Genomic DNA, 15052 nt, shown 5'->3' with positions numbered 1-15052 from the left:
CTTGCGTTGTTATTGTGCTGGTACTTGTCGTTGCCGCTGTGCTGTTGCTAGTCGGCAACACACTTGTACCCGTTTGCGTTATGCTTGACATTTGTGGATTATTAATCTGAGGTTCGAACTCATCTATGAATGTCGAATTTGTGTCGAACACGTTTACTCTGCTTCCTCTGCGCTGTGCTATTATGCTATTCTTCAGCGACGTAGGTAACGTTTTATCTGTCTGTATTAATCTGTGGAGATCTGTGTCTCTTCTTGAACTAACTATAAATATTGGATCACTTGATTCTTGAAAATCTTCTGCAGTGTAGTCTCCGCGAAGTCGTCTAGCTAACCTACTTACATTTTCTAGCCTTGAATTACTCCGAATAAGATCTAGTTCGATTAATCTATTTTGTAATTCCAATGGCGACAGGGAAAGCGCCCAGTTTTCTATTTGTAAATCTAGTTCTTCTTGAAAAAGCGCCATCCTCTGAAAAATTCTTTTTGGTTTGCTATAACGAAAGGGTACAGATAGAAGAAGAGAAAAAAAAATAATTCACGCGGTTCTGACTCACTGTATTTCCAACAAACAAGAGAAACGAGTGAACGCTCGTCAGATGAGTAAGCTTTGTTCTCCTTAAATTTTATAAGCGTTTGTAAAAAGAAATAATCAAGTCGAATTTATTTCCGCGTGTCGCTCTTAAACAATACCTCTGCCTCCAATATTTAATTAGTATTGTGAGGGTCCGATTAATAAAGAAAAGTTTGATTTCACCAGGAGGTAACAAATTGACAATACGGGAAAAAGTAATTCAAACAGATGTAATCACATAGTAAATAAATAAAATAATGTTTGAATTACTCGCGTTAGCTACGAGCAGCTGTATTTTTAAGAGTGTACTTTAAGCTTCGGAGACTATTGACAGTCTTACTCACTGTGCGTTATATAACGCCAATATAACGGTGTGCTAGAATTTAAATTCGTCAAGCAGGTAATATGTTTATATCTAGGGCCGTATACGTGTAGGACGCTTAGGAATACTCAGTGAGTATGTACCTCTATAGCGTGAGCGCGTGCCGTATAAAACCACCTATGTTACTGTAAGCGTTGTACTGTACGTCTGTATGCCTATATGTATCGTACGCAGCTATCCTATAGATCAGAATGTATGTACGCAACTATATACCTATGTGCATGTACAGTGCGCTGCTATACTATACTGACTACACTGCGCGCGGTAAATATTCGCTTCGACTTATGTGTCGTACTTATAGTAGTAACTGTATGGGACAAAAAAAAAAAAAATAGAAGGAGAAGAACAAAAATAATTGTTCGTGAATTCGTATTTTCGGTTACTAATTACGACTAAACAAATTTCCTACGATACATTTGAAGTCGTATCAAAAAAAAATTTTTGATAACACGAAAAGGAAAGAAAAAAAAACTCAATACGAATTCACGTACACAGAGATACGAACCGCCCACAACGACTGTTAAAGCGAATCGCAAAAACTCTTTCCGAAACTTATACGCTAAATGTAATAAGTCGTAATATAATATTTCGGCCGCGTCGACTTCGTCGAACGTCTACAACGACGGAGACCGGTGTTGTTTATCTCGTGCGGCGAGCTCGCTCGACCGCGATGTCAACAAAGTCGCGCGTCGCTATGCTTAGCGTGTAACTTGCGTTCTCGCTCTAATATAGGCTTTTGTTCGCTGTATAGATTTTATTTCGGTGCGACTATTATTTTTCTTGCGATGCCGAAATTTGAAATCTTCTAAACAAATATTGTTAAATCCCAGACGTTGGGCGCCAATATAACGGTGTGCTGGGTGCAGTTGTTCGGTTTCCAGCTCCGCTATAATCAAGGTCCGTAGACCTCGTTCCTCTCGAGAAAGAGAGTCGTCGGGATAGCACCTAGTGCCGAATAAGTTCCGGCCAGGCCAGTTATGCTGCGATCTCGTACATATACAAGACGCAAGCCCGCGGAGGCGGCTGGGTCGGTGATGGAGCGAGATACAAGTGTACGCGTAGGAACACGCAAAATAACGACTATCGAGATTGCTGAGGGACTGTCACAGCGTTTATTGACAAACTATATACAGGGCTTGCATGCGAGCAAGCGAGGTCGCAGGTACGAGGGAGGATAAGGAGAGCCCTGGCGAGTGTAGCGTGAGAGAGAGAGAGAGAGAGCTGGCACTTACAGTTAGCCGGTATCGCCCTAATGTTCGCTGTCAGCAGTCGGAACCCCGTCGGTGCAGTTCTGGATGCGGTAGCGAGACGCAACGTCGTATACGCACGCACACTCACACACTTCGACTTTCACTCTCTTAGCAGCTATCTCCCGAAAGTACTGAGCGTCTCGCGAGGAGTCGGTTCAAAGGTCGGATCGTATCTGGCGGCACGCGTCTCAGTCGCGTGTCGCCGAATTTTCTCTCTCTCTCCCCCTCTCTCCGCCTCTCTCGTGTCGTCCAGCAGCTCTCCCCTCCTTGCCAGCGCTGGTACCTGTAACAGTGTGGATTTAGTACAAGTCTTTCTTCTCGCGGCATGCTGAGCTTATGACGTGCTAATATCGCCCGTCATAATATATATATATATATATATATATATATATATATATATATATATATATAGTAAAATTTCTCTATTTTAATATCTGTATGTACGACTTCAGAGGAAATACGTCCTCTGAAGTTCAACTTTACGAAACTTATGTCAAACGGAACACTCTAGAGATATTACATCTCAGGAGAGAGCTCCGATTAAGACGAGTAACTCAAACAGTAATACATATGTTTAAATGAAAAACTTAAAATAAAATTCAAACACAAAATTTACTTAATCTGGCTATATTAGTCTTGGCTACAATACGTTAGCCAAGTACGAAATACTAACAGTGCATATATTAAATTTCATAAATAGAAGAGATTCAAATACCACATTCCGGACCACTAAAAAATAAATAATATAAAAACTGAGTTAAGTCGGAGCGTTTCAAGTTTAGTTTAAAATATATGAGGATTCCAATTCTTTGTCCCTCACACTGTATAACTGAAAATTACTATTTTTGTTAAACCTTCTAACTCGCTAACTAAAGTTCACTATGTTTTGAGAAAATTCATGATTTTATGAGGTTATGAGAAACCTATGGTAATTTAAATATTTAAATTTACATTTTTTTAAGAAAATTATATGATTTGATATTGTGACGGGTGCTCCTTCAGTAAAATAATTAAGATTGAAAGTATTTTAAAAATCAATAATATACTGTATATTTGAAGAATATTGTATTTATAGGAATTATAAATTTTGTTGGTGGAAGCTACGTGCCAAAGAATTGGCAGCAGCATTTTCTTCTCATTGCTTAAACATTTTTGATAATTCCAAAAATAAAAAAATTATTGTTTGAAAATTATTTTAATTTCTAAAAAATTTCAAAATTTTGAAAGTTTTGAGAGGTTTTGAAGTTTTTCATTTTCCATGCCTTTCTTACATCGACAAAAAAGAGTCATCTTCCATGCGCTCTTTCAAAACAGTACATTGTACAACAAGAAGGCGAGAGGGGGGGGGGGTGGCTTTTCAGACTCAGATGCCACGCCCTCGACTGATGACTCCTGCTCAAATCATTACTTTTTCTAGAAAAAACCAATATTCCTGCTTAGTTGCACAAGATACTAATTTTTTCTATTAATCATAGATTAATTTTAGATTTAAAAGAACCACTGGTCAAATTATATGCACAAGTCGAAAATTGAAAATGCATTAATGTTGCACAAACCTTGAAAAGAAATTCAATGCACCTGTGCTGGTTCCAGTATATGCAATCCTTCCATTTGCAAGAAGTATGATTTTCTTAAATGAATTAAATACTTCTGAACTTGGCTGATGTATTGTACACAGAACTGTACGCCCTTGTGCAGCAAATGAGTGTAACTGTTTCACCAATATACTAGCTGTGTAGGCATCTTGCCCTGTCGTTGGCTCATCAAGAAATAATATGGATGGATCAGATATTAACTAGAAGAGAGTAAAGACATATTTATACAAGTATAATATAAAAATGGTAAGGCATCACGGAATGCCTGGCAGATGTAAAACATAAAGATAAGGAACATGCATGAATTATTTAGTTAGTTTAAAAAAAATATATAATTAAAATTTAAATGTTGATTGATCAGAATATTTAATACTTGGGTGTTGCACTAAGAGAACACCACGATATTGATTTTGTAACCAATTACGTCAATTTCGTTTGCGCGGCTCCCAATCGCGGCTCGTAATCGCGTTACGTTTGTACCACGAAATTTGTTGAGAAATACGTATACAGCACGGTTTTATACCTTAAGTATTTAGAAAATGTATGTATTTAATGCAAATCCATAGAAAAACTAGGGCACTACGCGCGACCTGACGGCCGTTTTGCATACAAGGTACGACTACACTGTTCTTGCGCTTTGCTTTCACTTGAACTCTAGAACCACCATGACTCTAAAGGTGAATTTATTTCCTTTCATGATGATGGTTGGCATCTTTGGCTAATTCAATAACTTGAATACAACCCTGAAGTAAAATATTCAAGTTAACTAGAAATCGCTAAGTTAATGCGATGCTGTGCCTCCCAACACATGTGTGCAACACCTAGCGCCTTGCATGCACTAGGATTTTTCTTTAACCGTAGGATTTTGCGTAATCGCTACGTTTGGAAAAACGCTAGGAAGAGGGGAAAGTAATCACACACAATGGTTACAGTTTATTGCACTTTGTATGTAGCCCAGCCCTTCCCTACAACGCGGTAGCCGTAGTGCCTCCCGCGCACAATTTAGCCACGCAGGGCTTATGCAGGCATGCTCACACATGAGCCGGCAGGCCTCAGGCCTAGATCTAGTCCACTAACAGCTCTCTCTCTCTCTCTTTTTCTCTCTCACATACAAAACTCTACTTAACTTTTATTAATGACAAATAAAATGCTTGGAAAATTTTACACAAATTAGTGTGCGCGTCGGTAGCGGCATTCGCGTAAACCACAGTTATAGAGGAGAGGGCGTAGGCGGACCAAAAGGCCTGACCGAAGCTGGGTAGGAGGAGAGATGCGAAAATTTGGCGTAAGTGAGGGAAAGCTCAGATATAACGGCTTTTCTCACTTGCAAATTTTCGGCATCTAGGCAGAACGAGACCCCAACAACATCGAGAAGGGATGACTCTAGACCCTTCGTGCTGCCAAATATCAGACTAGATCATCACTCCGGTCCCGGCTCTAAGTAAGCTTGGTAGATTCTCGCGCTTGTACGCATCAGATAGATTCTAGCGCTTGTTCGCATCGGTAGAATTGGCGCTGGTACGCACTAAGATTTATTTTCGCGCTCGTACGCATTTAGTTTTGTATTTTTTAAAATAAATTAGCTTTGTGAACCTTTTTAAATCGTGACTAAAGTTTTATATTACTTGTATCTCCAAATTCCTGAAATATAAATTCTGTGTGAGTTTATACTACGCCTAGCAGTAGCATCAGCCAGCAGCCAGTGGCAAGAAGAAAGAAAAGTAAGTAAAATTTCGTTTTAGCTGTCCTAACTTTCTGTATTCCTTCCTACAACCTATCGCTTGGATAAGTGAACCGTTGAATACCGGGTCATTCATCCCTTTTCTCTTTCTTTTAGAATTCAGATCTGAATAACTCCGGGTCATTTTTTAAAAGTTTTATTTTCCTTTCATTCACTTTTTTACAAACATTCTTGGAACAATCTTTGGATGTTACACTACCTTGGTGGGTTTCGTTGTAGTTGACTATGCTGATGATGGCGACCTATACGCTAAGTTAGAGTATAGCGTGTTTGCGGGGGCTGGAGCTGCTCTGTAGTCCGTTCCGCTAGCTATTACAGTCTCTGCTTTCGTTACTAGCTCTTAAAAGCTGTTTCAGTCGAAAAAATTTCAGCGAGGTGTCAGCTGTTGTAATTCTGGCCGCAGAATCTTGTGTAGAATATCTAGATCAGTACAGCTAGCTTTTCTTTATCTGTCATTTGCATGCTTGCCATATTCTGTTCTAGCTGGCTCAAAAATCTTTCAATCTGTTTTGCGCTTGTACCTGTGAATCGCATGTCCAACTTGCGTACTGTTTCGACGATATCTCTTGATTTTCCTCTATTATTTTCTGGGGTCGTCGAGACGTCTGACTTTCTTGACCCTTTTGCGATTCTCCCTCTGATGTTGCTGTCTGACCAGACGTTTTTTGGAGTTGCAGGCGTACTTGTTGTCGCGTCCTCGGCGAAGGTTACTCTCGCCGGCGCGTGGCCTGCCGCGCTGCTTACTTGGGTTCTGAAGGCTCTCGCCTCCCCCTGTGATCCTTGTACGTGCTTGCGAAGCTCGTGCATTGAGAAATGCAGATTTTCGAAGTGCTGTATCATGCCTGGGGGCATAATGTACTCTTATCCGTATATACCCGTGATGGATTGAGCCTTTTCTTGCTTGACTGCTTCTACTGGTATTTTAAGTATTAAGTTTAGTTAAGGCGACTTTCATATTGTCCATCCTGAGCACCAGGTACATCGGAGGCCGTCGCCGTCGCAGTATTCGTGTTCAGCGACCCCAAAAACCCCCGAGTAGCAAAACTGGACTCATTTCCATCAATATTTATCGAGTTGTAAATTTTTTATTCAGTGTTTCCACAGAATGCAATTATAAAATGCATGTTATTGATGCAATAATGCATTTTCAAAAGAGAAATCAATCATACGAGGTCACAAAATTTCCTGACGCTCTGATGCAAAAAACCGCATTACGATCCGTCTTACTGCTCAAAAAATCGACAGTCTATTGATTAATTTTCCCGACTAGGTCAAACGTACACGCATTCCCGAAAAGCAGATTCCGTCTTTAGACTTCAAGCATGGATAAACCAGTGCAGGGCAGGACAAAAGACGCTGCAACGCAGCGCCCAAATTCGTGACTCTCACGCTGTCACATGGTAGGGGGAACGATAGCTTGAGCTGCTAGTCGTCATGGTCTGTGGCGCTACACGCAGAGCTGCCGCCTCTGCTTGCATCATTGCCATAGCTGACGAACCATGCCGTCCCTCCAGGCATTCGAAGCTATAACGAGGTGGATTTTTCGAAAAAATCCAGGCGTGAGATCACGCCATTTACTCGCTAATACTGGCTTTAATATCGCCCGACCGTATTCATTAAACGGGCGTCACGTCGAACGAATTTAACTTTTAACAAAATTCACTAACACGTTGCCGGCTATTGGAAACTCCTTATCTCTGAGAAGATTTGGCCGAGGGTGAAATCAGGAAACAAATTATGACGCTTCATTTTGACACACTAAAATCACAAGTCTTTATTTTTAACTAGTTATGCGGTTCACAACAAAGCGTCGACTGAAATTTAGCGGTAAACTTAAACCCGTCTAATACGCTTTCGCAAACGAAACTTCCGACGGTTCCACAGAGTGGCTCCGCGACTCTAGCAAGCCTACTCCCAGCAGTATAGCTATGAAATTCTTAAACAAATACTTCACTCTGTCTACCTGTGTAAATATTCTCTGCTATACTTCCTTCCTGTATGACACCTGATGATGTCTCGTGCTCTAAAAGCAAATTTGACGCGAATAAGAAACATTACTTCAATTCTCGCGGCGGATTTAGAGGTGATGCTCTTGCACACACTTGCACGCATGCGCATTACATACTTTGTTAAGTTATCGCTATTTTACAAGTTTTCTGGCAGATCATTTTGCTCAGACACACACTCTCACAAGTCAGTATCACTCATTCACTCAGTACACAATTTCCACTCTACAAATTACATTACTTCATTCCGACTAAATAACCCGCATACTCATACGTCGACTCTCTCACACACACGCTCGGCTTATCGGTGAACTGCGAGCGGGTCCGCACGACGCGGTTTTCCCCCTCCCAGCGGTTCGCTCTCTTCTTCGCTCACGCTGGTTTGGCGCTACGCTGGCTTCTTCCACGTAGTATTTGCGTGTGGACCGGCGGGATTGTAGTAGTGAGGCTGGTGGCGAAGCTACGCAGCATGGCGTAGCGTGGTCTGCTACTCTCTCTCTCTCTCTCTCTCTCTCTCTCTCTCTCTCTCTCTCTCTCTCTCTCTCTCTCTCTCTCTCTCTCTCTATAAACAGATTCCCAATGCTATTAGTACCAACTCATAGAGTCGTACAGCCCCGGCAGAGAGTAGCATGGAAGAGAGAAAGAGGGAGATTTCTACCTTGACGGTTACCTTGTCGCATTCTCCCTCTCATAACTAAACATACTCTGAATGTTTCAGTTTTCCACAACAAATCTACCAAAGGTTCTCTTTCTCTTTCTCTCACCACTCCCCCAAGACTGCATGACTGCAAAAATGGTATGATTAGCTTAAAAACTAGGCTGTCGTCGACAGATTATCGGGTTGAGAAGCCCGGGAAGGATTAAGAATACCCACATTACTGACGGTCGTGTCGTTCTCCATTCCGGCTGTGATATGGGCTCTTCTGGCTTATTACTCCCGTGTTCGACTTCTCAAATGTCTGGGCTGTGATGTGCTGAAGGTCTGCCTCAGGATGGAGTCTCGGATATCCTGGGGTAGGTCTTTATGTTATCTTCTGGATGAGGTGCAGAGTTTCGGCTACAGCTTTGGCCACCCCTTGAGTTGGGGAATCTACTTTGGCTGGCGATGCACTCCTCGGCAACAAAGACGGTAATCTGGAGTGGCTTCCACTCTCGGTAGAGGTATACGGGGACGTCTTGTTCGTATGATAGTCGAGGTATCGGGGCTACGCTGCGTCGACGATCAGGTTCTCAGCGAAGCGGCCACAATTGAGGCAGATAATCCCCTGACAAGGCTTCGGGCACTGGAAAATCGTGTGGCTTCTTGTCCAACAGTTAAAGCAACAATTGGGTGAGGAATCAAGTTCTGGATCCGTCGGTATGGGGTTAAGCCCATTGTAGCGCAAACCGGAGAGCTTAACCTTTAGCTGCGGGCCACTGCGCCTCTCTGTCCTCGGTACCAGTTTCAGCTCGACTCGACGGCGATCATCTCGGCGGGTATCTCAAGCACCAGCTTATTCTGACTGTAATTTAAGGTCCCACTCCATGGGTTCTTGATTACGGGTTCTCTTGACTGGCAAAAAATTCTGGCGGAGGTGTTCTGGGAGGTTATCTTCTCGGAAGGGCACCTCTGCCACGTGGCTAGGGCCCTCTACTCCATCAGGACCACAGCGAAGAGTAAGTGCAGGTGAGGGTCGTTGCGGCAGAGTCCTCGTGCCGATAGTAGACTCTGCGACCTGAGTAGGGGAATCTTCTCTCTTCTCCACTCCTACAACTCAGCGTAGTTCTTCCACGGCTTCTCGACTCTCTCGCTCCTCGATGCTCTCCAGGCGATCCCAGGCTGAGACCCTCGTTGACGGCGTCACGTTTCGGTTCGGCTGCGATATCTTGGGCTTCACGCCCAGATTCGTGGTGGCGCTCGTCTTCAGATCGTCTCAGGGGCGCTAAGGATCCGTCAACACCAGCGAGAAAGCGGCCACCTCTGCCAAGTAGGACTCCTCCGCTGGTTTCTCTCTCAAACTGGGGGCTTTCTCCGAAAATTCGCCTCCAGATTTGTCGTCCGAGTCGGCCAGCAGTAGCCTCTCTCTCTCCTACTCTTCTCTTTTCTGGCGGCGATCTGCGGCTTGAACTAAGAGCTCCCGTCTCAGAATCCCAGCATCCTCCTCTGGGCTCTCGCTCCGGCGATCACGCTCGTGTCTCGACGTCAACTGCGGGGGCACGAAGTCAGCTGGTACGACGGCGAAGCGGAACGAAGCCCACATTCGCACGTGTCTCTGCCTGGATACAGAAAGTCGAGCACGGGTTGGTCAAAACATCTTCAGAGCGCTACGACAAATTAAAAGTGAGTACAAAATCAACACGGTATAATAGGACAATACAATTTCTACTCCACCACCAATACAAACCACATATATTGTCGGTACGACGGGTACGTTCCTCTGCATGCTGTATTCCACTACCAGCTTGTAGGATTAGGGCTAGGACTTTTAGTTTTAGGATTTCGTGGCGGTAAATACCGTTTCAAGTCTGACACGTGTACTTTAGCGATTTCTCGACTGTTACCCTCCTCAGCTTCTAATATATACACGGTAAGGGATTTCTGTTCAGTAATTCGAAAGGGTCCCTTGAATTTAGGTGCTAATTTTGCAGAGAAACTTTCAGCCGCATTTGATAGATAATGAGTTCTTCTCAAAACAAGATCTCCGACTGCGAAACTGGCTAGTCGACGCCCTCTATTATATATCTTTCCCTGTTTGTCTCTCGCGTCATCTATAAATTTAGCGATAAGTTCTCGTAAAGCATCTAATCGTTTCAAACGATCTTCCCATACTGTAGGATCTAATTGTAGTTTAGGACCCCGATTTTCAATTCCTTTACGTAAACTCTTGACTTGAGTGGTGTCAGCCAAAATTCAAAAAGGCTGGAGATGTCTTGAGTGTTGACTGTACAGCAGTATTCATGGCGTGACGAAGTTCATGGATAATATCATTGTTTTAAGGGTGCGGTTACTTCTCTCGACAGGATTGGCTTGGGGGTGATACGGTGATGTAGTGACGTGCTTCACGCTGTTCTCCTTTAACATCTCGGCAATATTTTTGTTTAGAAACTCTGTCCCATTGTCGGTCAACAGATACTCTGGCATCTCCCAGCGAAATAATACCAACTCTTTGAAAGCTCGAGCAACTGATTTTCCGTCAGCCTTACGCAATGGTATGACTTCCACCCAGCGAGTAAAGAGATCTTGGAAGACTAGTAAATATTTATTTTGGCTTTTACTCCTCGGGAATTCCATCATATCGGCAGCTACAACAGTCCGTGGTTTCTCCACGATTCTCTTTCGTATGAAGCCTTGTGGGCTTTGCTGTGACACTTTGTATTGCTGACAAGTCGGGCAGGCAGTGACGAAGGAATGAACATTATGATACATTTTCGGCCAAAAATACTCTCTGGCTATTCTGTCGTATGTCTTTTCGACTCCTAGGTGTCCGGCGGTAACTTCCCCGTGAGCAACAGTCATGACTTTTTCTCGTTGTTCGGCTGGTACTACTAGTTTCCAGACTTTGTCGCTGTAAGTGATAGGGCATCACGTCTAAATCCGCTCTAAGAAAGCATACATTAGGTTTTAGAACACAGCCTGGAACGGAGTCCCCCGGTAGTGCCAAAAATTAAAGTAGTTTTTCTTATTTGCGACGAAGTTTCTTTTAGAGCACGAGACATCATCCGAACGAGAGAAAGAAATTATAGCAGAAAATATTTACAGAGGTAGACAAAGTAAAGTATTTGTTTGAGAATTTCATAGCCGTATTGCCGAGAGTAGGCTTGCTCAAGTCGCGGAACCATTCCGTGTAACCGTCGAAAGTTTCGTTCGCGAAAGCGTATCACACGGGTTTAAGTCCACCGCCAAATTTCAGTCGACGCTTTGTTGTGAAACGCATAACTAGTTAAAAATAAAGACTTGTGATTTTAGTGTGTCAAAATGAAGCGTCATAATTTGTTTCCTGATTTCACCCTCGGCCAAATTTCCTTAGAGATAAGGAGTTTCCAATAGCCGGCAACATGTGAGTGAATTTTGTCTAAAGTTAAAGTCTTTTGACCTGGCGCCCGTTTAATAAATACGATCAGGCGATAATGAAGCCAGTATTAGCGAGTGAATGGCGTAATCTCACGCCTGGATTTCTCCGAAAAGTCTACCTCGTTACAGTGGCTGCCCAACACGTGGAGCTCGGTTGTAAGAGTCGGGAAAATCACAGTGTTAAGTGCGCGACATTTTTTGCACGCCGAGAAGCCAAATAACAGCCATCTTGAATACTCGGCGTCGATAACGTGCGAATAAAATTTCAGCGCTGTGCCTCGTGCTTAGCCGATCCAAGTGGTTGATAAAAATTTTAGAGTGAATTATTAATAAATTAGTGCCGTGTATATGTGTGTTCTAGTGCTGAGATAAGTTCAAACTCGATTAATTGTCGAAAATAGCTGACCACGTGGAGTTAGCCGCGCGAGTCGTTAAAACTGGGGTTCTTAAAACTGATATCATGGTTTACCCTCGTGCTCTTTTTCGACTCTACCCTGGCGGTACACGGGTTATAAATTTCTTTTTACAGTCGGTTGAGTGTGTAGAATCTTCCTAGTAGGAAACCATAAAAATTCTGGCCGGAAATCGTTGACCACGTGGAATTAGCCGCACAAGCCGTTATAAGTGGGGTTCTCAAAACTAATATCATGGCTCACCCTCATGCTCTTTTTCGACTCTAACATGGCAATACACAGGTTTTGAAATTTTTTGTACGTTCGGCCGAGTGAATACAATTTTTTTGGACATAATACGAAATCACAAAAATTTATTTCTTACATAATTCAGAGTAGAAGAGTTCTTAGAACAACTTTAAGGAGGCAAAAATTTTTCGACACCTTGTGACGTAGTTCAAAATTATTCTTTTTATCTCACCGTAAAATTATTAAGCGACGGGTTCATCAAGTATGTTCATAGTAGTATAGAATACCGCCAGTAAATCAACAATGACGTTAAGAAAACAATAAAATTATAAATTTAAAGAAATAAAGAATAATTTGATAAATTCATTCGAAATACGCAATTGTCATTGAACTATTTGATTTTATTTATTTTTATACCATACTTTGTCAATTATATAAATAATTATATAAATAAATATATTAGCATCAAATTAAAAATTAATAGTAAATAAAAACCAGTTTATACTTGCCTACCTTTTACCTTTTGATGAATGTTTTATTTTTAAGATTTCACGAATTTTCAAGGGTAATCAGTAATTATAATAAAAACTATCCTCTCGATAGATATATTACATTATACCTTATAACACTCGGTTAATACTTTCCTGCCGTGTTATAACCAGGGCCAGAAGGGCCCTGTTTATTGTAAATTAACGTCGGGCGTGCAGAAGGCACGGCTCGGCCGACTCAGATCATGCACGTGTTTTTACACGAGCCCGCGGAGGCGGCGTAGGTTGGGTCGTAGGAAATAACACACGAGAAGTTTACATAAGGAAATGTATATTCAATTGTAACTATACACGGAGGTGCAAACGCCGCACACTTCAACGAACGATAAAGAGAGACGAGAGATATTACCCTATCGACGTGAGAGAGTGAGAGTGCAGGTACTTACAACTCAGTAGTGGCAGTAGTACTTGACGCAACGGACGTGGTCCAGTCTCGGACGTGGAGATGTAACAGTTCGGACGGGCGTCGCAGCAACTCGTCGGTAACGCACGGACGAATATCGTTCGCTCTCGAGATGCTCGCAGGACTCACAACAAATCCGCGTATATAGTACCGCGAGCTACTCGTGTGGATAGCGCAGCGAGACTAACTCTAGTCGCGGTTCTCCCGGCCGTCGGCACATCGTTGTCATATCTCGCCAACGCTGTGCGGCCAGGCGGCAACCGCGCTACCTATGCTCTCACTCTCTCTGTCTCTATCTTGCCTCGTTTCTCGTTCTCGCTCGTTTCGGCGCTCGTTGGCAGCTTGCTGAAACAATAATCTTATTACAATTAGTACATGATTAGCCGTTAGACATTTGACGTGCACTCGGCCGTCACAACCTTACTAACTTAGAAAAGAATCATCAAACTGCTGTTAAAATAGTGAGTATTAGTTTTAGTTCAAAAGCAACCGTCAAATAAGATTTGTAAAATAAATAGATTTACACGCTAGAATCTATCTCCACAGCAATACCTACAACCAGTATCCACACATACCTCATAAACTACGGAGTGATAAGTGACCCCCGAAAACCTTCAGTAACGAGTTTCGACTAATTATGCTACGAATTCTTATAAAATTCTAGGAGACGACGTTCATATTGTCCACCCTGGGCATCAGGTACCTTGGAAGCTATTGCCTTCGCGATATTTGTGTTCAGCGACCCCCAAAACCCTCGAGTAACGAGTTTTGACTTATTATGTTACAAATTCCCCTGAAACTCTTGAAGACGACGTTGATACTGTCCACCCTCAGCACTAAGTTTCTCGGGGGCGATTGCCGTCGCGATATTCGTATTCAGCGACCCCCAAAACCCCCGAGAAACGAGTTTTGACTAATTATGCTACAATTTCCCCTGAAACTCTTGTAGACGACGTTGATACTGTTCACTCTGGGCACCAGGTACCTCGGAGGCTGTTGCCGTCGCGATATTCGTCTTCAGCGACCTCCAGAACCCCTGAGTAGCAAAGCTGGACTCATTTTAATAAATACTATAAACCGAATGCGTCTATTTATTAAATATACATTTTATTTCTAATTCGATTTGATTTTTCGCGCCACGGAAGTTTCGAGGATAAGAACAGAAGTTGGAAGAAGAAAAAAAAATTGAAAAGAAAAACACAAAATTTTGGTCAGCTATAAAATGATAACGGATAGTTCATTTTTTATAAACCTTATTTTAATTAAAAGTTCTTTTAATATCTTTGAAAGTAAAATTGATTCGCATGATAAAACAACGTATTTCAATAAGATATAAACGTTTGGATATTTTGTACAGGTTAGAAAACTTTATTTCAAAGAATATAAGGTTGCGGTGCGCCCGACAGCCTGTATAATCAGGGAGTAAGAGAGAATGAGACCTAACTCCGTGTTATGAAAATGGCTCACGTTTCCCGGCCAAGATCGCCAGGTCCGCCCAGCGAAATCGCCGAGACCTATCGAGTATGAGCGCCCTCTGTCGGTGGTGAATCCTGCACTTAGCAGTTTCTGAAAAAACTGAGTTCAAATCCACCTTCGAGCATTTTTTTTTAATTAATGAACCTATTTATTTACAGTATCTTATTTATTAATAAATTGTTCTTAACTAAATATTAATTAAAAGTTATAAAAAAACATAAAAGAAGTTTTTTTATGCAACAATATGTGTATTATATCTGATCATACAATACAAATATGTATAGTTGTTCAATAGTATACCTTATATTTATGCTGTTATTAACTACAATATTTAAACCCAAAAATGTCTAATAACAACAAATATCCTTGTTAAACAGAAATCTTGTAA

At 42.1% G+C, this 15052-nt stretch overlaps 1 protein-coding gene across 1 annotated transcript in view; it reads right to left on the bottom strand.

Moving 5' to 3' along the window:
- The window catches only part of LOC107982151 (protein scarlet-like), a 388545-nt gene that overhangs the window by 332789 nt on the left and 40704 nt on the right, over window positions 1–15052 (bottom strand). Inside the window, exon 3 of the mRNA XM_031932851.1 lies at window positions 3760–3998. Coding sequence (XP_031788711.1) covers window positions 3760–3998 — 239 coding nt within the window. The remainder of the gene's footprint in view (window positions 1–3759; window positions 3999–15052) is intronic.

The sequence above is a fragment of the Nasonia vitripennis genome, assembly GCF_009193385.2.
Source record: "Nasonia vitripennis strain AsymCx chromosome 5 unlocalized genomic scaffold, Nvit_psr_1.1 chr5_random0002, whole genome shotgun sequence".
In the NCBI taxonomy this organism is placed as follows: domain Eukaryota; kingdom Metazoa; phylum Arthropoda; class Insecta; order Hymenoptera; family Pteromalidae; genus Nasonia; species Nasonia vitripennis.
This window is presented reverse-complemented; position numbering and strand designations above follow the sequence as displayed.